Raw genomic sequence first — 17823 nt, forward strand, 5'->3', positions numbered from 1 at the left:
TTTTCCATTTTTATGCATTATTGTCAGAAACCGAATTTGCTTAAAACTATTTCTTTTCCGGTGTCTGTTTCTTTGCCATATCTACTTGTGGCTTTCACGGTCACCGCGAGCGGTGTGTTGTACAGTTTGTACTTGATGCCACTGACGGTGAGATATGGTCCGTCAGCTCGACGTTTCAGAATTTTATGACGGCATAATGTGTTACGCCAAAATTGTTCTGTAATTGATACAACCACTACATTTACAAAAATCGTGCCCAGCTCCGCAATAGCCATAAGGACTACAACAATAAGCGTTTGGACTATAAGGATCACAAACTGCTTCCGATCCATTAATTTGTGGCGCATTTGGCCCGCATTTGCCGGCAAGGTCCGGCGAGTCGTCCCACGTCCACCACTGTTTCCCTAATATCTTTTTCTCTTTAAACCGGAAATCTGGCTTTTCTCGAAAATTTACACAACTTGGACAGTTGCATGCATCCGGTTGGTTGCCACAAATTCCCACAGCGGAGCAACAGTATCCCAACGGGTCATCTGGATTACAAATGGGTATAATACTGCCATTTAACAACGGTGCACCGTATCCACACCGACCCCGCAACTCGGGTGAACTTTGATCCATTGTAAACCAGAGGACTTCCTTCGTCGTCGGTTTAACCGACTTCTCCAAAATTTTCTCGGGAAACCTGGCATAGTTGGTACATTCAGGACAATCACAGAACGCCGGTCCCGATCCGCAAAATCCCCATCGTCCGCAACAGGCATAATTGTCATCCCCCGGATCGCACACGGGATAATAACCGTTGATCAACGGCGCGGTTGGACCACACATTCCCGATTTTGCTGGTGTTTCGGTTGACCACCAGCGCGGTTCATAACAAAAGTAATTAGGAATCTCGAGCGGTTTATCTGATAATCGTGGAGCACAAATATCCCCATGGGTCACCGTTTGCAGCATTGTTAAATCACTGTCATCCTGATCGATAGCCCATATCATGACGCCACCAAGGCGCTTTTTGATGGCGTATTCCACTTTCTTTTCTAAGCTCTCCGTGGACTCATAACCAAGGTATTTACGAGAATTTGCGTTCCATGCGTAAGACGCCTCCGCTTTACTGTTATATCCGGGCATAAATCCTTTATCCAAATAGCTCTTCTTAATAGTGTAAAAGGGCACATCTGCGCCTTCCGGGCCAGTGGAGGTTCTCCACATAGGGTCACCTTTATTGACAGGTTTATCCATAACATTACTCCATGTGCGTCCATAGAACGGAACACCCAGTGCAATTTTCTTAGGATCTTTAATGGCGCACATATAATACTCCATCGTCCAGTGGACATTTAATTTCCGAGAATAAGCCGGAATATGAGACGCGGCAAAAAACAACGGCGCAGGAGGCCCTGTGGCGTTCGACCATGGGCCGTAGTAATCATAAGTCATCACATTTACCCAGTCGACGGTATCACCTTCCAAGAGATTTTTTAAATCGTAGCCTTTACGGAGATCTTCCGAACCGGCAGCACCTGGCAAAAATGACACCCATGACGTCTACAGTAAAATAGTGTGTAGACAAGTGTACAAATACTTCTACTGTATTTGTTTTCTATGCCGCTTTACGGTTAATTTACACGGTACGATTGACGAAGTATAAAAGAGCCGCCCATCTGTTATATATTATGATCATTCTCTGCAAATATTTGATACGGCCGTACTACGATTAACATTTCAAAAATCACAAGAAACAATTAAATATTTAAATACTCATACTTTGTACTCGTATTTCAATAAGTATTTTCACCGTGTATGCAACGTCTGAGAAAGACGACTTAAGAGATTTCTTTCCACTCCGGAAATCAAAATTTTAAAATACCGATGCATATCGATAGTAGATAAGTGTAGCATAAGACTACGGTTTAAGAAATTGTTATGTAACAGCGGTCAATCGCTGAGCGTGACATTTCATTGATTCAGTAATTCTGGATCTCCTCAAAGTCTGCAAAACCGGCATTTACCAGATTAAAGTTGAAAAAAACTGATGACATGTTTACCTGCAAAGGTCAATAACAGCCGGGTTCTGTTGGCTGCTGACCTCCAAGAGTCGAGCTTTTTCCTTAACCGCCGCATAAACTTAACATACAGCGCCTTGTCGTCCGGTTTCGCTCCCGGATGCTCCCAATCGATATCCACTCCGTCCAGATTGAACTGCTCAATAAGGCTTTTCAGATTTAAGGTGAAGTTGTTGAATGCTTTGTCTAGGCGCACAATATCGTCGAAAAATTCCGCCTTTCCATAACCCCCAACCGATATAAGCACCTTGGGATTCGGGCTGTTTCCACGCATTTTCATGAGATTCCGCAGGCGCAAGGTTGAATTGTCTGCTATCCAGAGTGTCCCGTTTGGACCCATATCCGGAAATGCGTAGTTCACATGGGTTAAGGACGACAGCATTTCCTTTGTCACTTCTTTGGCACCCCACGATGTGTAATAGCCCACAACCCGCAAATTACATCGTTCGACCGATGTTCGATTAGAATAGCTGACCAGAAATTGGCGCGTTTTAGTTATTAATGCATCGGTGTCCGACAGCCCCAGGGCAAGATCGTTTACTGCCAACTGTAAATCTTGTAACGTTGTCTTTCCCGATATTAACATTGATTTTAGTGTCCGGAAATATTCTTCGCTTTCATACAAATTTTGCAGGTCGAAATTACCCCAAAATGTCTCGTTAAAGATGCTCCAAAATTCCGAACTTGTCGGCTCTGATCGATTCGTGTTCGGGCTGCAGGAATCGTTATTCGCCGCGGAGGAAACGGTTACGTTAATGGTCAGTTGGGGACTGATAAAGTATGTGACCGTTGACGAATAACCAGCTGCAAAAAACATTTTGTGAGAAATTTACGATATATATGTTGAGTATGAAAATACTTCAACGTGCGAGACGACAAGTGTCTCGCTTTTGCCTTACGGGTAGATGTTGGCGCTGCAACGTTCGGTTGTGTAATGGATCTGGATCCAGGAAATGCGGTGTTAGTGTAGTTCTTCATTGGAAGGCTCGTCGTAAACTTAGAGGAAATCTTCGAAAAGTGGTCATCAGCTATGCGGGATAATTGTGCTGCATGTGATAATACTGTAGATAAAAACTCCAGACTCGTGTTCCCCTCAGGGAATTTCTGACTCTGTGCCGGATCCAGTGAATCAGATATCGGTTCGGAACCGGGTCCCAAAAAGTTTCTGTTGCTTGTATCAATAATGCCGGCATATGCTACACAAAACAATGCAACTCCACCATAAAACAAAACATGGAAAACAGATTGTCGTACCCGAATCATTTCGGTAGCTGCTTTTACTTTGATTCGCCTATTAAGCAACCTCCAACATCGATGCTTGCGCAACGGCTTCCGCCAGCTGACTGGAATTTTGGGGCAAAATGCAAATTAAATCAACGGAATTCGACAACCATTCTACAATTTGTAAAATAAAACTGCATCCAGTGACTGTTCAGTTTCTAAACTGATGCGAATAATAGCCGGATGTAATTCATCTATTTATAGACACAAAAAACCCCAGCGTAATCCCTAGAACTATCTCGAACCATAAACTGACAATGTCTGACCGGATATGCGGGAGTGTCTGCCTTTCTGGGATGACTGGTACGACATTAACGCACCGTCGCAATTAACCGCATGAAACTGCAATAACCATGTCTTTTATTCAGGCCACTTTTACTTTCTGATGATCGCACGAGAATAATGGCAGTAAATCAAGCGCATGGTGGGGTTACATCATTTTTTTCACGATTAATATGGATTGTGAGCTGCAAATTTGCGCTTAGCCGCGGGATATGCCGTTCATTTTGTGAACATAGTAGCAGAATATTTCTGCGAACATGTAATTAAAATATCGCGATCTACTGTCTGACAAGGTCTGTCACAGCTATTTACATTTAACTACCGAGATCTGTCACATAAGCACGTGGGGCCGGATCCGGATTTCTGCAACATTTTCTGTTACGTTAATAAAAAGTTTTGCGATGGATCACCGGGTGCTCCATCCATAAGACTGACCTCCATCCCCATCCACTTTTTCCCGAATGCCAAGTACTGAACGGCTCGGACATACAGAACGATTTTTCGAATAAAAATTGAATCAATGTACGAAAAATAAAATAAATAATGTCGAAAATAAATTTAATTCAAAACATTTATTAAAATGTTTTCACTTCTATAGGTAGATGAAAAGGATATCTTTTCATCTACCAGTGTAAGATCTTACACAGTACAGTACACTGACGAGTCGACGAGTGAGTACAGCAAGTAATTTTTGCCAGAAACTGGAGAACTGAGATTGTCTGCACCACAAGAAAGGGAACTACAGTGCCACTTGGAATTGGAAGCCAGCGCCTGCTCATGGAAATACCAATATCAAACGCCTTGTGATTGGTGGATACCCGGTTAGTCATCACCGCTAAAAGCAGTTGGCAACGCCCTTGACCTTCTTCAAGCGTTATTGATTATTCCAGCGCGCCGACATAACGGCAGAGTTTGCGCGATCAGAGTTCAGACGTTATTTTTTCGTGCTGCAACCAAGTTCTCGAGCGCCAGCGAACAATTACCGTTTCTGACCTTTTAATTCCACGGCAAAATAGTTTTATCCACTTCCTGCTTATTTTCCTGAAAGTTATCACTCTATACCGGAACCATGGTAAGTGTTCATTTACGTACGAGGAGCAGAGTGAAGTTGGGGCTCCAAGGTGGCATAGATCCTAATGTGCTCAAAAGCTGTCAAACTTGTTTGTTTAGAACCTTTGCAGTTTTTTTCAGTTGTTTGTGCTAATTAATAATTGATCGGAGTTTCGTATGACACCTGTCGTTTGATTAAACGTTTTCGCTTGCGGGAGTAGTTCGCGGTTTTGTATCAGCTCCTTGTGGTGCATCATTGGAGATGTAAGATGTTACACGTGGTAGGGAATACGGCTCGACTGCTCTTTCAGGTTCATGCATTCCACGATCTGGGATGTATGCGCGGTCGTTGGTAGGCAATAAGGATCATTGAACTTATGCGGAGTTATGCCTATCATGATTTATGCTTGCCAAATTGCAAATGCGGACACATATCCTCTTAACAGTTCCCTTTATAAAAGATTTGATTTCTGAGTTAAAATGACACAGAAAACTAGAAAAGACGTTAAATTAAAGATTATTTGAAACAGAAATTGATTCAGTATTATCGACGATCAGATCACACGAAAGTTTTATAAAAGCACCCACACAAGGTGACAAGTTATTATATTATTATTATTAGTTTCTGTTGTGCTGCTTGGCGTTGTTTAGAACTTCGTTTGTTCGATTTCCGAATGTGTGTTCTAACTTTAATGCATTTGTAGCGTGAATGTATCTCTGTGCACGTCGGACAAGCTGGAGTCCAGATTGGTAACGCTTGTTGGGAACTGTACTGCTTGGAACATGGCATTCAGCCCGACGGTCAAATGGTAAGTGTTCTGACGCAGTTTCTCGTTTTATAAAGCATTTCACTATTTTAGACGCTAAAGTGATCTGACCATGCACTCAGTTCAGGCGTTTAATAAATCTGCTTTTTCACATTGCAGCCGTCGGACAAGACCATTGGCGGTGGCGATGATTCGTTCAACACCTTCTTCAGTGAGACGGGAGCTGGAAAACACGTTCCGCGTGCCGTCTTCGTCGATCTGGAACCAACCGTCATCGGTTAGGCTTTCGTGTTTTTAGACTTTAGTTGATGGTTCATTCGTCGTTTTGGTATTGTGTACAGACGAAATCCGCACTGGTACCTATCGTCAACTGTTCCACCCTGAGCAGCTGATCACTGGCAAGGAAGATGCGGCCAACAACTACGCCCGAGGACACTACACTGTCGGGAAAGAAATTGTCGATTTGGTGCTGGATCGCATCCGCAAGCTGGCTGATCAGTGCACCGGTCTGCAGGGCTTTTTGATCTTCCATAGTTTTGGCGGTGGCACTGGTTCTGGATTCACTTCCTTGCTGATGGAACGATTGTCTGTTGATTACGGGAAGAAATCCAAGCTGGAGTTCTCTGTCTATCCCGCTCCTCAGGTACCTTAATCGATAATAATTTCTAGTTTTTTAATGTTAGGGATGGGTGAAATAAACTGTTTATTTCGTAGGTGAGCACCGCTGTTGTCGAGCCATATAACAGCATCTTGACTACTCATACTACACTGGAGCACTCTGACTGCGCGTTCATGGTGGATAACGAAGCAATTTACGACATCTGCCGCCGAAACTTGGATATCGAGCGTCCTACTTACACCAATTTGAACCGTTTGATTGGCCAGATTGTGTCTTCTATCACTGCTTCCCTGCGTTTCGATGGAGCTTTGAACGTCGATCTTACGGAATTCCAAACAAACTTGGTAATTTTTGCTATGTTTACTTCGGTTTTTGTTAGATTAAAAAAAATCAGAAAGTAATCGTTCAAATTACCTTTTAAAGGTGCCATATCCTCGTATTCATTTTCCACTGGTTACTTACGCTCCAATCATTTCCGCTGAGAAGGCCTATCACGAACAGTTGACGGTAAGAATCAGAAAAATTTTCGGACTGTAGTAAGCGGAGAAAATTATCAGATGGCGGTTCAGTTGGTACATTTATGTTCTTTATGTGCAGGTTTCAGAGATTACCAACGCTTGCTTTGAACCTGCCAACCAAATGGTCAAATGTGATCCTCGTCATGGAAAGTACATGGCTTGTTGCATGCTGTACCGCGGTGATGTGGTGCCAAAGGATGTCAATGCTGCTATTGCGGCTATCAAGACCAAGCGCACCATCCAGTTCGTTGACTGGTGCCCCACAGGATTCAAGGTATGCACAAAAATTCAGTCGAAGATTGTATGTAACCAGTGCCGCTCTACAGCAGTGCGCTATTGCAGAGCGGCACTGATGTAGCGCATATGTACTGATAATGTGTGATATTCACTTTATTCAGCGTAGGGGTTTTCACAACGTCGTAGAAATCAATTTAGTTCCAATTTTGTTCACTTGTAGGTGGGCATTAATTACCAACCTCCCACTGTGGTTCCTGGAGGCGATCTGGCTAAAGTACAGCGCGCTGTGTGCATGCTGAGCAACACGACGGCTATTGCCGAAGCTTGGGCTCGTTTGGACCACAAGTTTGACTTAATGTATGCCAAGCGTGCCTTCGTTCACTGGTACGTCGGAGAAGGTATGGAGGAAGGTGAATTCAGTGAGGCACGCGAAGATCTGGCTGCGCTGGAGAAGGACTACGAAGAAGTCGGAGTGGACTCTGTCGAAGGAGAGGGTGAAGGAGAAGGCGAAGAAGTTTAAATTACAGTACGGAATTTAGCATTCTCCGATTCGCTCGTCATTCTTTTTCTCGGTTTATCTAGCCATTTTTTGGTCCTACAGTTTTGCTGTAATCTCGCAAATCATTTCCACCTAAATCTCAGTTTGTATGTAGTAATATGTTCCTGGCTTTGTCTTCCCGTCGTTAGCGTGCTTTATGTTCGTCCTTTAGAATTCGAAATTATTTTGTGGACGTGTTGGTTTTGTACCGTACGAAATTAAGTTTTGGATGTATACAAATTTGGTGCTATGTACCGGGCCAAATCCCTTAGAGTGCAACTAAAATTTCGGACTGGTACCTAATATTGTATTAAATTTTAAAATTACCAGTGGATATCGTGACCGGTATTCGGAAGATTTACACAGCTGCAAAGAGATAGTGCTAACTAAACTCTTATTTTTTTGTGATCATGTGCTGGTCGCCATTTGTTTGGCAAGGCCCGTCAGAGTGATTTATAACTGCCCAAATTGACGATCCAGCACAAACGGAAGCGTGCACATTATACGTTAGTTTAAATACTGTAGAGAGTCTACATGAAAGGTGGTGTTTGGATGCATACAAATGTTTCCATTTACCAATCGGAAGCTACGTACTGCTTCACCCGACAACTCTTTGAAAGCGATACGTATGAAGTATGAGCTATGAATCATAAAAATTTCGATGATAATATAAATCTTCCAGATACTATACCGGTGTTCATTGATCATATAATATCGTACGTTGTATCTGTACCACAAAGGTTACTTGACCTCCATAGTCGATATTGTTCAAAAATGCACCATTTCCCATAAATTTTTATTTGCTACTGGTCCGTCACTTACTGGCACGACGCTTATATATCTGTACCTCTTCCTGACAAGTGACATCAGCGATGCTTTCAGATAAATATTTAGCGATGATAACGTACCTATCAGTTTATGTAAGTTGTTGTCTCCCGTCCATGCTTATTCAGTCTTGCAGTTGCAACGCATTTATTGCTCCTGTTTACAAATCATCACAAGAAAGCTAGCTGGTAGCTGCATATTTTGCCGCACAAGATATTTCATTTTTGTTGATCTTGTTTTAGTTTAATTGAATACCTTTACTCGGTGACCGGAAGGGTCAAAGAAGCGACAACATGCCTGACCATGATAATCCCGGCTTCGTGGCGGATGATGCCATTCCTCCACACACTGATCTTGAATCGCACAAAAGGGAGCGTCCACCAGCGAGTCGAACAGCCAGTGGAGAATCCGCGCGTGTCCGCATCTCTGACACTTTGCAGCATACGTACACGCGATCAGAATCCTACGAAATGGAGTCCTACCCGGGTGACACTCACACTAATTGTAAGCCGCACAGCCGGATGTCCCAGTCCACTGTAGCAGCCAATGCTGCGGAGGAGTGCGTGGTCAGTGAAGTGGCGAAGGATCCGTGGGACATACCTGAACTGAAAGACAATGGCCCATTATGGTCAGGTAAATAAGCGAACGGTAATAGCATAGCGCTCGTAAGTGCGTAACTGACGTGATAAGAACCGATATAAATATGGGCGCAAATGTATTCGGCGGATCTTGGTGATTACATGAGCGGTATGGCATAACTACTGCCATATTCTGAAAAGGTGTGATAACATTGTGTGCGTTGTGAATGGTATTACGTTTTGATTTCTTGTTATTGTTGCCGATGTAACGCACATTTTCTTATGCAAAACAGTTTTCTTCTGGAAAAATACATATTTAAGGTTTTGCTTAAAGCATATACATTATTGACAAAACCCTTATCAAATAAGAGTTAATAGAATTTAATAATAAAATAAATAGTTAATAACTTTATTAGCACCTATTTGGAACTGTAATCTGTACTCTATGAATATAAAAGAACATTATTGTATCGCCGTGTTCATTCTTCAGCTCATTCTAATCACATATTATTTCTGCAGAGCTTTCCGGTTCACAAAAGGTTGTACATGTCATAGCAGGATTTGCGAAAATAATTGGTGTACTCGTTCTTCTGTACATTTTCATCATCTCCCTTGATCTGCTCAGTTCGTCTTTTCGTCTCATTGGAGGTACAGACCGTAGAGTGATATGCTTTTTACGTGCTACATGAGCTACAATCTTGATTACCTGGATACGGTTACGTTCTGTATTTGGCGCAGGTCGAGTGGCCGGTCGCACATTCCAGGAGAGCAAACTGTTATCCAATCCGGTGGTCGGTCTCATGATCGGTGTCCTGGTCACGGTGGTGGTGCAGAGCTCATCCACCAGCACGTCCATCACGATCGCCATGGTGGCATCCGGTATGCTCGATGTCCAGCGGGCAGTCTTCATTATTATGGGTATGTATAAATAATTGCGACTTGCCAGTGGCTACATGGAACGATCTAATTTACATCTGCATTTTTTTCTGTTTTCTTCTTTGATAAGAAAATTAGAAAGTCATATCAGCTCCGCTCCAGGTTTTGCGTAAAATAATTAACGAATTTGACTGGCCAATGCATCGTTTCAAAATTGTACTTTGTATATTATACTGTTATCGTGTACATAAAGTATGCCTAATCGCTTTACCGGTGCAGTGTAAATATTTGTCGCGTTTTGTTTGTACGTATTTATGAGGGTTACCGCGAAATTCTTATGACATGTTTGTATAAACTGTTGATTAGAATGCTTTGATTTTTGTATTTTTGTGTGGTATTACGAATTTTAAAGCTGTACCTTGCAGGCGCAAATGTCGGAACCACCATTACAAATACGCTTGTCTCCTTGGCACAATCTGCGGATCGAGATCAGTTTCGGCGGGCGTTCGCCGGCGCGACAATTCACGATATGTTCAACTGGTTAACCGTCGCCGTACTGCTGCCCTTGGAAGCAGCAACAGGTGTGTAGTGGAATTGAATCTCACCTGCATTAACATAGATATTCAACAAATTACGAAAGCTTCCGTGAGTTTCGAGTGTCGATCAAGCGGCACTACGACGACATGGTGATCGGTTTTTTCAGGCTATCTTGTCCACTTGACTGGCGCGATTCTCTACAGCTGGGATCCACAGCGCAACGCTGGGAATAATGTTGAACTATTAACCGCCATCACCAAGCCTCTGACCCATTTATTTATTCAAGTGGGTACATTTTTACACTGGATTTTTGGCCATCATGAAACTTAGCATATAGCCAGATGAAAAATAGTGTAGTTTTACCTACCCAGTAGGTATACAGAGCCTTGCAAATGTATTGACTCTAATTTGGGCCACCAGGCTAAGGCGCTTTGCCTTCCGCATCAGTACGGGATTTTATTTCGACAAAAGTTTTGGAATACTTTAATCGTGAATATATTACTAGCAAAAGCGTATTGCAGAGATTAATTTAATGTCTTACAGTACTGAGGTATAAGTAAATCTGCCGACTGCCGTATTGGCGTATGTGATGGCGAAATTAAAATTAATTTAATGAAGTACTTCTACTCGAATTTTACGATGCAATTCGTAGAGGACAAAATAAATTAAGTTTCCTTTGATTATTTTCAGTTGAACAGCAAGGTGATCGAGGATATTGCAAAAAACGATCCCAATGCCTTCAACAAAAGCATGATTAAGGAGACATGCAGTACAAGAGCCAATCCGAATCAGACATGTACGTCTCATACCAGAAATCTATGTAATGCTGATGGTTCTTGTGCTGCACTGTATCTGACGGTGAAGGGACACTAGAAATTTAAAAAAGAACCGACGTTACGTAAGAAATAATGTTTTAGGTAATTTCTTGTTCTACAATACCGGAATGGGGGAAGTGAACACCGGCATTATTCTCCTGATCATCTCACTGGCGTTTCTCTGTGTTTCCCTCATTGGAATTGTTAAGATACTCAACTCAGTTCTCAGAGGCACCATGGCGAAGGCACTCCGAAAAGCCCTAAACACCGATTTCCCTGGTCGTTTGGCATTCCTGACGGGATACGTGGCTATGCTGATTGGGGCGGGCGTGACCTTTCTCATTCAGTCCAGTTCGGTCTTCACCAGCGCTCTGACACCGCTTGTGGGACTGGGCGTGGTATCCATTGATCGGATGTATCCTCTGACGCTAGGATCGAATATCGGAACTACGGGGACTGGACTGCTGGCCGCTATGGCGTCGGAACCCAGTTCCCTTAAACCGGTAATTACATGGAATGCAACACGGAAATAAAGTAGCGATATGCATATTGTTATTGTACAGTAATTTACTTACATTGTTAAATTCAGCAAACAATATTGCCACCATAATAAACTCAAAATTAACACTTTTTTAATTGTTCTGGCTAAAGCGATAAATAATTGTGACATTAAATTCGGTAAAATTGTAAATTCCTTACCTAGCGGTATCAGGGGTTCCTACATAATGTATATGTGTTCCCACATGTTGAGCGCATTAATTCTCCTGATTTCAAGCTGTCATAGTACTAAAGAGCAATATTCATTTGACTTCTGCAATTATGTAGGCGCTACAAGTAGCACTGTGCCACTTGTTCTTCAATGTAACTGGTATACTTATCTGGTATCCGGTTCCCTTCATGCGCAGCTTGCCGGTGGAACTGTCCAAAATGCTGGGCAATGTTACGGCGCATTATCGATGGTTCGCCATTATGTACATTATCCTTGTCTTTCTTATAATTCCCGCTGCTATTATTGGTTTAACATTGGGTGGTCCAGAAGTTCTAATGGGAGTAGGAATACCTTTAGTGACCTTGCTGGCCTTTATAATTCTTGTCAACGTACTCCAAAAGAAATATCCCAGTGTTTTACCAAGAAAACTGCGTACATGGAATTTCTTGCCGCACTGGATGCACAGCTTGGAACCGTATGATACTTGCGTGAAAAGTTTATTTAGATGTCGAATCTGTTGCGGATCTCCAAAAATCGACGCTTATGGTGATGATAACACCAAGGCTGCGTGATTACTTGAACGGTCGCCGTTATGTACATATTTCTGTAACTCTTGGTCATTGTCTAGAACAGTAATGTTTTTGTTTCGAACCTTTCGTGCTGAAAGATTTGACATTTTGGTAAAGTCAAAAACACATACATAAAAACACGAAAATAATTGTAAACCGATTGTTCTCTGCGCCAAGAACTGCACCGGCATCGCGCCCTTTAGCGAATGTCTGCCGTTTTGCAAGATTTAATAAAATTATTATCACATAGCGGAGTAAAAATAGAAATTTAAAAAAAAGTTAACAAACACACAAACTGCAATAAAACTACGATCAACTCATCCTTTCCTTATCGGTAAAGGATGCGCTTCCGTATTGAAGACATATTCATCAAGAGGCAGTTGAGTCTGATCAGTTCCCAGTAACAAGTACAAATACTTAAAAGTCTCCCCCAACAAAAAACTTTCCATGTGATCCCTATGTTCCACGTTGTCCGCTTTGCGGACGTCTTGTATGGATGCATATCCACCGGTCTTTATCTTTGCATGCTTTTCAATAGCATTAAAAACGTCCCATCCCCAATCCTGGTAGGTAGTGTTTTTCGTGATGCGGAACAAATAAAACAAACTTTCAATGAATTCGGGTCGCAGTAGCGCATGCGCATCATTGTCGCGAACATGCAGATCCACTGTATCCGGTGGCACTTCAAGTCCGCCTTCCACCTTGAAATAGGTGATCTCAGGAGCAAGATGCGTCGGCATTCTTACATACATTTCGTGACAGGTGTTGGCAATCTGTTCAGCCAGCGTTAATAACTCAGTCGGAAGACCATTCATATAAGCTAGTGCCAGAGTACCAGGAAAAAAGCAGGCCAAGGCATCCATCTTCGGACTAAATCGCTCACCAAGAAGCTCTCCAATGAAGACCAGTTTATTTGGCACCGACGTTCGGACAATATGCTTCTGAGCTCCGGTGACTGCATCCAAAAAGTCCGCTCGTAACCAATCGGTTCGTTTCCCATCTTGAATCCACTGTTTGAGCAAATATTCATAATACGAGTCGCCGCGCGCTCCAAAGGTGATTGTGGAAGCGGCTCGGAACTGACCCGTGACAGCGTTAATAAAGATGGGAATTAGTCCGTCTTTCTTCTCCAGTTTGTGAAAATGCTCGGATACCCGGAAAGCAAATTTCTAAGATACAGAGCAAAATGTCAAATACACCGTTTCTTGTTTGAAGTTCACATGGGAAAGTGCGCAGCAAAATATATCTCGACAAACAAAATACAGATCAAACATGAGAGCAAGCAGGCCGTACCAAAACAAATCATAGAAGCCGATAAAAAACATCTAGCAAATTTTCATTGGACTAAATTATGTGCATATGATTGCAGAAACACTGATGCGTTATATTATTTGCCGCATTAACATTTTACCTATGTATTATATTAAACAGCTTGTTTAAAGCCAAAAAAACCGAGATGGAAATAAAATACCACTTTTGACGTTCAATACCTCATATTTGGGATCATTGGATACGTAGCTCAGATCACGAAATTCCAGCTGAATCGTTGTAACTTCGGCCGATGAACTATCCGGACCCCATTTGGGGGCATGTGCTTTGCGTGTCTTGATATTGACATCGGAATACGGTACTCCTGAGTCGGTACCAAAAGCCGCCGTTAATCGATCCCCCAGATCCAGTGCTTTCTGCCTGAAGACATCTTCGCCGGATAAATGATAAGCACTCAATAATCCTCCCAATGCGCGAATAGTAATTTCAAACAAATTCACATCCACGTCTTTTTCAAACGTTAAACTTTCACTAATCCACTTCTTGGCCTCTTCAAATTCTGCAAACACAGCATGTAAACTTGATCGAGACGATGTTCAAATAGGTGCCAGACCAGCGTAGAAAACGGTTATAAATTGTTCAAATTAGCTACTGAAAAACCGCGATTCTAGCGGAATAAGCAAATAGAAGAGAGAGAAACAGCTGATCACAGAACCGGAAACCTGGAGTGTGGAACTGCTAAAATCGATTTTCTATACTGTAACCGCGAAGATGAGTAAATTTTACGAAAAACAAATGACGTCTTTCATGCGCAACGGATAAAAATTGATGATTATACCGGAAAAAGCAGAAGTAAAGCTAAAACGAAAACTACGGTAACACAAAAAACAAAAATTCGAAATTCTTTTCATTTCAGTTCCAAAACAAGTTACCGTAAACAACAATGCAAAAATTTGGTTAATTCAAAAGCCGTTACAGACTTGTATTTTATAAAAAATCCAATAAAAATTTCGATAAGTTTTATCATTCTAAGTGTTAAATACTGAAGCTGTCGAAAAAATCCACCCGAATTGTCATAAATCGCAAAACGCAATGCAGGCCAGAAAGAAAAGCGTAGGTTAAGATTTGAGAGAGCTAAAAATAAAATAAGTGTAAATTAATCTACCTTTTGTAAGCCCCATGATGTACATTGTATCCAGTGCATCGATGAGCGTCAATCCGATATGGAACCACTCTTTAAAAGTCCTGGAAATTGGCTTCAGTTCATCATGGCCCCACGCATACCGTTTGTACGCATCCCATGCATGGATAAACGCTTCCACTACCTTCTTCTGCCTGTCATTATCCGATCCTGCAAATATCTTCGGTCGAGGCATCACCATACCCTCCTGTATCCTTTCCAGGGGGTCCACCTTCTCCTGTTTGCCCTCCTTTTCCGCATCACCATGCTTCCCCCGAGCATGTTTTGTGTCGTGATCAGGAACCTTGTTATCACCCTCGCCGTCGCCCCCCAACCCACCCCCCACGGAATCATTGCCTAATTCCTCATCGGGACTGCCCTCCACGTCGGGCGATATGTAGCGTCCTCCTTTCTCATTTTTCGCCGCTTTCTCTTCACCGAGCACAATTTCCTCCGGGTTGATATGCTGACTGTCTGCATTGTTGGCGACATGCCTCCGCGGGTTAGGTGCAAAGCCCTCGGCATTCTCCGCTGAGGTATCGGTGGATTGGAGTTTAATTAAAATAAGAAAAACAATAAAGAGAAGAAAACAGATTATCAGATAGCGCTGGAGCTTTGAAAGACGATTCCATGAGCGTCCCAGGGCAAAGCGCCGTCGCTGCTTGTTGGCGCCATACGGACTGGAATACTGCAGATCTGCACGGGATGATGCATCCACGGGAATTGCTATTCCACCGGACTTCATGCTGCAACACTCGTTGTTATGTGCAACAAATTACAATAACTCCCACTTTCTAACAATCATTATGGGTTCTGCAGTCGCATGCAAGATAATGAGGCCCGATGACCAGAAGGCAAAATTAGCTGCTGCTAATTTTTTTGTCTTCGATAAATTTAAAACGTAAATCGTGGTGAAGTGGCAAGCAGCAATAAAACGCCAGGAAGCCTTTCTATCAGGCTGCACTTATTAGTGGTTAGCTGACATGGCTTTATATTGGACTATGTGCGAAAACAAGCTGCCAGCCGTGCCGAATTGAAGCTGCCTGGCGAAAATCTTTCGATTGGGCGGTTTATTTAATTTCTAAATAAACCGCCCAATCACGGCTGGCAGCTTGTTTTCGCAATCGCGTCATTATCGTCATAACTATGGACGTTTTCATCAGACTGCCTTTCCATGGAAGTTTCGTTTCCGTAGATTCGTTTCGGCTTTTAGAAGTTCTTTTTAGTTTTTACATTTCTGACCGTTCGTTAATACGGCTAGCTTACAAGTTAAATTGATTTTGAGATCGGCTTGTATTAATTTTAAAACTTCTAAAACTTTCTTCGATATTAAAGTAACTTAACTTTCTTTAATCCCCTGCGAAATTAAAATTATACCTCTCTGATTAGCTTTTCATAAAATAATATCAAAATTTCTTCTTATTAAGGCTATCATAAAAAAATTGCTGCAACTCCCCTGCATATATGGCGTACCAAACGGGCCACAGTTTTTACGGACAAATGCTAATGACAAATGCTTTTTAGTTTTCAATCAAATGTTACTGACAAATGTTTTTTGCTACCAGGCAAATGTTTTTTTTAAAATTTTACAGACAAATGTTTCTGACAAATGTTTTTTACTCTCAGACTAATGTTTTTAAAAAAAATTGTACAGTCAAATGTTTCTGACAAATGTCAGAAACTTTCTGACAAATGCTTCTGACAAATGTCAGAAACTTTCTGACAAATGCTTCTCACAAATGTAAGAAGCATTTGACTAGTGATCTCCAATAATTTCCCTGTACTGGAAGAGTGGAATTGAAATTCTACTAAAAAATGAAAATTTTCGAAGTCCCCACTCAGATTTGCGATGGTAGGCTAATTCTGACATTTGTCAGTAACATTTGTCTGAAAGTTTCTAACATTTGTCAAAAACATTTGTCTGTAAAATTTTTTTAAAAAACATGAGTCTGAGAGTAAAAACATTTGTCAGAAACATTTGTCAGCAAATTTTTTGAAAAAACATTTGTCTGGTAGCAAAAAACATTTGTCAGTAACATTTGATTGAAAACTAAAAAGCATTTGTCATTAGCATTTGTCCGTAAAAACTCTGGCCCGTTTGGTACGCCATATGCATACTTTATGCGTAGAATGTTGCGCGTGCAAAACAAATCCGCCGTAATTTCCCAGAAGTCTTAAATTATCTACCTAGGGAAAATAACGTATAATTCGTTTGCCCATTTTTACTTGGATAAATTAGAAGCGGCAGTCAAAGTTTCTTGCAGGATTCCGTGGTCGATTACAAAGTTGCCGGCACAGCCGTTGCTTTCTTACAAAGGAGCAGTAGTAGTCGTGTTCCAAAACTCGAATAATAACTTTCTTTTCTCTAGACAGACTTTGTCTAGAGCTCTTGGTTTTTCCTGCGATTTTAGTGTTTTTTGGTCAACATTTTTGATAAATTAAGAAGCCCTGCCATTTCTGGTTCGAACCAGATTGGCAGGGACAAACAATTTGACGGAGTTGATCGCACGTCTCATCGCTACTCAAGCGCGCATTCATTACCACTGCATCGCTGCTTCACCCTGTCCCCCCCTGAGTGCATTTCTCTCATTTTCTTGATACTCTGAAGCCCATAACTGTTATCATATGTCGCCCTGTCTTCCTGTCTGGGGTATGGAGCCTTGCTGGGGCCGGAGTTTGGGCTGCGGGAAGAAGTTCGCTTGTCATGGAGACGGAGCGCTTGGGATCTCTGGACGTTGTGCTCGATGTAATCTGGGGCTAGTATTTCAACGCTCTGCGTTTGGCCATTCAACCAGTGACCTAGCAAGTACGGCGTTCCGACGTTTCGTGTGCGTTTTTTCCGTGTCTGGTGCTGCTGAGAACCGTGGCTCTACATTCTGGAACCCTGATGGCCACTGGAACCCTCATTGCTTGCTCTCGCATTACTGTCGACTGTTTGTAGCCATTTTCGCGAACTCCCTGACTGGTGAATCCTCCATGCCCTGTGGACGGATGAATGAGATGTGGAAGTCGGGAGCCGGACCTCTTGCTTGTTACGCACGATGTAATCTGGGGCTAGTAATTCAACGCTTTGCGTTTGGCCATTCAACCAGTGAACTAGTTTGTGT

At 42.2% G+C, this 17823-nt stretch overlaps 4 protein-coding genes across 9 annotated transcripts; 2 read left to right on the top strand and 2 right to left on the bottom strand.

Annotated features, from left to right (window-relative positions):
- Positions 1 to 153: 153 nt before the first annotated feature.
- LOC129588641 (acidic mammalian chitinase-like) lies at positions 154 to 4783 on the bottom strand. 6 transcript variants are annotated; one of them, XM_055482962.1, is made up of 4 exons: positions 4722 to 4783; positions 2966 to 3461; positions 2049 to 2870; positions 154 to 1523 (listed from the first exon to the last, which is right to left on the bottom strand). In XM_055482962.1, exons 2-4 carry the CDS (start codon positions 3327 to 3329, stop codon positions 202 to 204), a joined length of 2508 nt encoding a protein of 835 aa, XP_055338937.1. In that variant the 5' UTR covers positions 3330 to 3461; positions 4722 to 4783; the 3' UTR covers positions 154 to 201. The 6 variants fall into 6 exon arrangements, with proteins under 6 accessions (XP_055338937.1, XP_055338934.1, XP_055338936.1 ...); XM_055482959.1 differs by lacking the exon at positions 4722 to 4783 and adding an exon at positions 4065 to 4293 and having other exon boundaries at positions 2966 to 3992; XM_055482961.1 differs by lacking the exon at positions 4722 to 4783 and adding an exon at positions 3942 to 4293.
- LOC129588643 (tubulin alpha-1A chain) lies at positions 4518 to 7585 on the top strand. Its single transcript, XM_055482964.1, has 8 exons — positions 4518 to 4701; positions 5384 to 5488; positions 5606 to 5723; positions 5788 to 6089; positions 6161 to 6409; positions 6489 to 6572; positions 6663 to 6857; positions 7041 to 7585. Exons 1-8 carry the CDS (start codon positions 4699 to 4701, stop codon positions 7338 to 7340), a joined length of 1356 nt encoding a protein of 451 aa, XP_055338939.1. The 5' UTR covers positions 4518 to 4698; the 3' UTR covers positions 7341 to 7585.
- Positions 7586 to 7978: 393 nt separating this feature from the next.
- Positions 7979 to 12496, top strand: LOC129588585 (sodium-dependent phosphate transport protein 2B-like). Its single transcript, XM_055482888.1, has 9 exons — positions 7979 to 8278; positions 8426 to 8816; positions 9281 to 9409; positions 9500 to 9679; positions 10063 to 10218; positions 10341 to 10459; positions 10865 to 10970; positions 11092 to 11492; positions 11815 to 12496. The coding sequence occupies exons 2-9, from the start codon at positions 8477 to 8479 to the stop codon at positions 12268 to 12270; spliced, it is 1887 nt and encodes a 628-aa protein (XP_055338863.1). The 5' UTR covers positions 7979 to 8278; positions 8426 to 8476; the 3' UTR covers positions 12271 to 12496.
- LOC129588584 (endoplasmic reticulum mannosyl-oligosaccharide 1,2-alpha-mannosidase-like) lies at positions 12376 to 15656 on the bottom strand. The gene is made up of 3 exons (XM_055482887.1): positions 14702 to 15656; positions 13758 to 14095; positions 12376 to 13436 (listed from the first exon to the last, which is right to left on the bottom strand). Exons 1-3 carry the CDS (start codon positions 15459 to 15461, stop codon positions 12585 to 12587), a joined length of 1950 nt encoding a protein of 649 aa, XP_055338862.1. The 5' UTR covers positions 15462 to 15656; the 3' UTR covers positions 12376 to 12584.
- Positions 15657 to 17823: the final 2167 nt, after the last annotated feature.

The sequence above is a fragment of the Paramacrobiotus metropolitanus genome, unplaced genomic scaffold, assembly GCF_019649055.1.
Source record: "Paramacrobiotus metropolitanus isolate TYO unplaced genomic scaffold, Prichtersi_v1.0 Parri_scaffold0000030, whole genome shotgun sequence".
NCBI lineage: Eukaryota > Metazoa > Tardigrada > Eutardigrada > Parachela > Macrobiotidae > Paramacrobiotus > Paramacrobiotus metropolitanus.

Coding starts and splice junctions, on each gene's coding strand:
- LOC129588584 (XM_055482887.1), bottom strand. CDS start 15,461: ATGAAGTCCGGTGGAATAGCAATTCCCGTGGATGCATCATCCCGTGCA. Junction 14,096..14,701: donor CATCATGGGGCTTACAAAAG/GTAGATTAATTT, acceptor CTGTGTTTGCAG/AATTTGAAGAGGCCAAGAAG. Junction 13,437..13,757: donor CCAATGATCCCAAATATGAG/GTATTGAACGTC, acceptor TCTGTATCTTAG/AAATTTGCTTTCCGGGTATC.
- LOC129588641 (XM_055482962.1), bottom strand. CDS start 3,329: ATGATTCGGGTACGACAATCTGTTTTCCATGTTTTGTTTTATGGTGGA. Junction 2,871..2,965: donor TGCAGCGCCAACATCTACCC/GTAAGGCAAAAG, acceptor TGTTTTTTGCAG/CTGGTTATTCGTCAACGGTC. Junction 1,524..2,048: donor GCTGTTATTGACCTTTGCAG/GTAAACATGTCA, acceptor CATTTTTGCCAG/GTGCTGCCGGTTCGGAAGAT.
- LOC129588643 (XM_055482964.1), top strand. Junction 5,724..5,787: donor TCTGGAACCAACCGTCATCG/GTTAGGCTTTCG, acceptor TATTGTGTACAG/ACGAAATCCGCACTGGTACC. Junction 6,573..6,662: donor CCTATCACGAACAGTTGACG/GTAAGAATCAGA, acceptor CTTTATGTGCAG/GTTTCAGAGATTACCAACGC.
- LOC129588585 (XM_055482888.1), top strand. CDS start 8,477: ATGCCTGACCATGATAATCCCGGCTTCGTGGCGGATGATGCCATTCCT. Junction 9,410..9,499: donor GTCTTTTCGTCTCATTGGAG/GTACAGACCGTA, acceptor TATTTGGCGCAG/GTCGAGTGGCCGGTCGCACA. Junction 9,680..10,062: donor GGCAGTCTTCATTATTATGG/GTATGTATAAAT, acceptor TGTACCTTGCAG/GCGCAAATGTCGGAACCACC.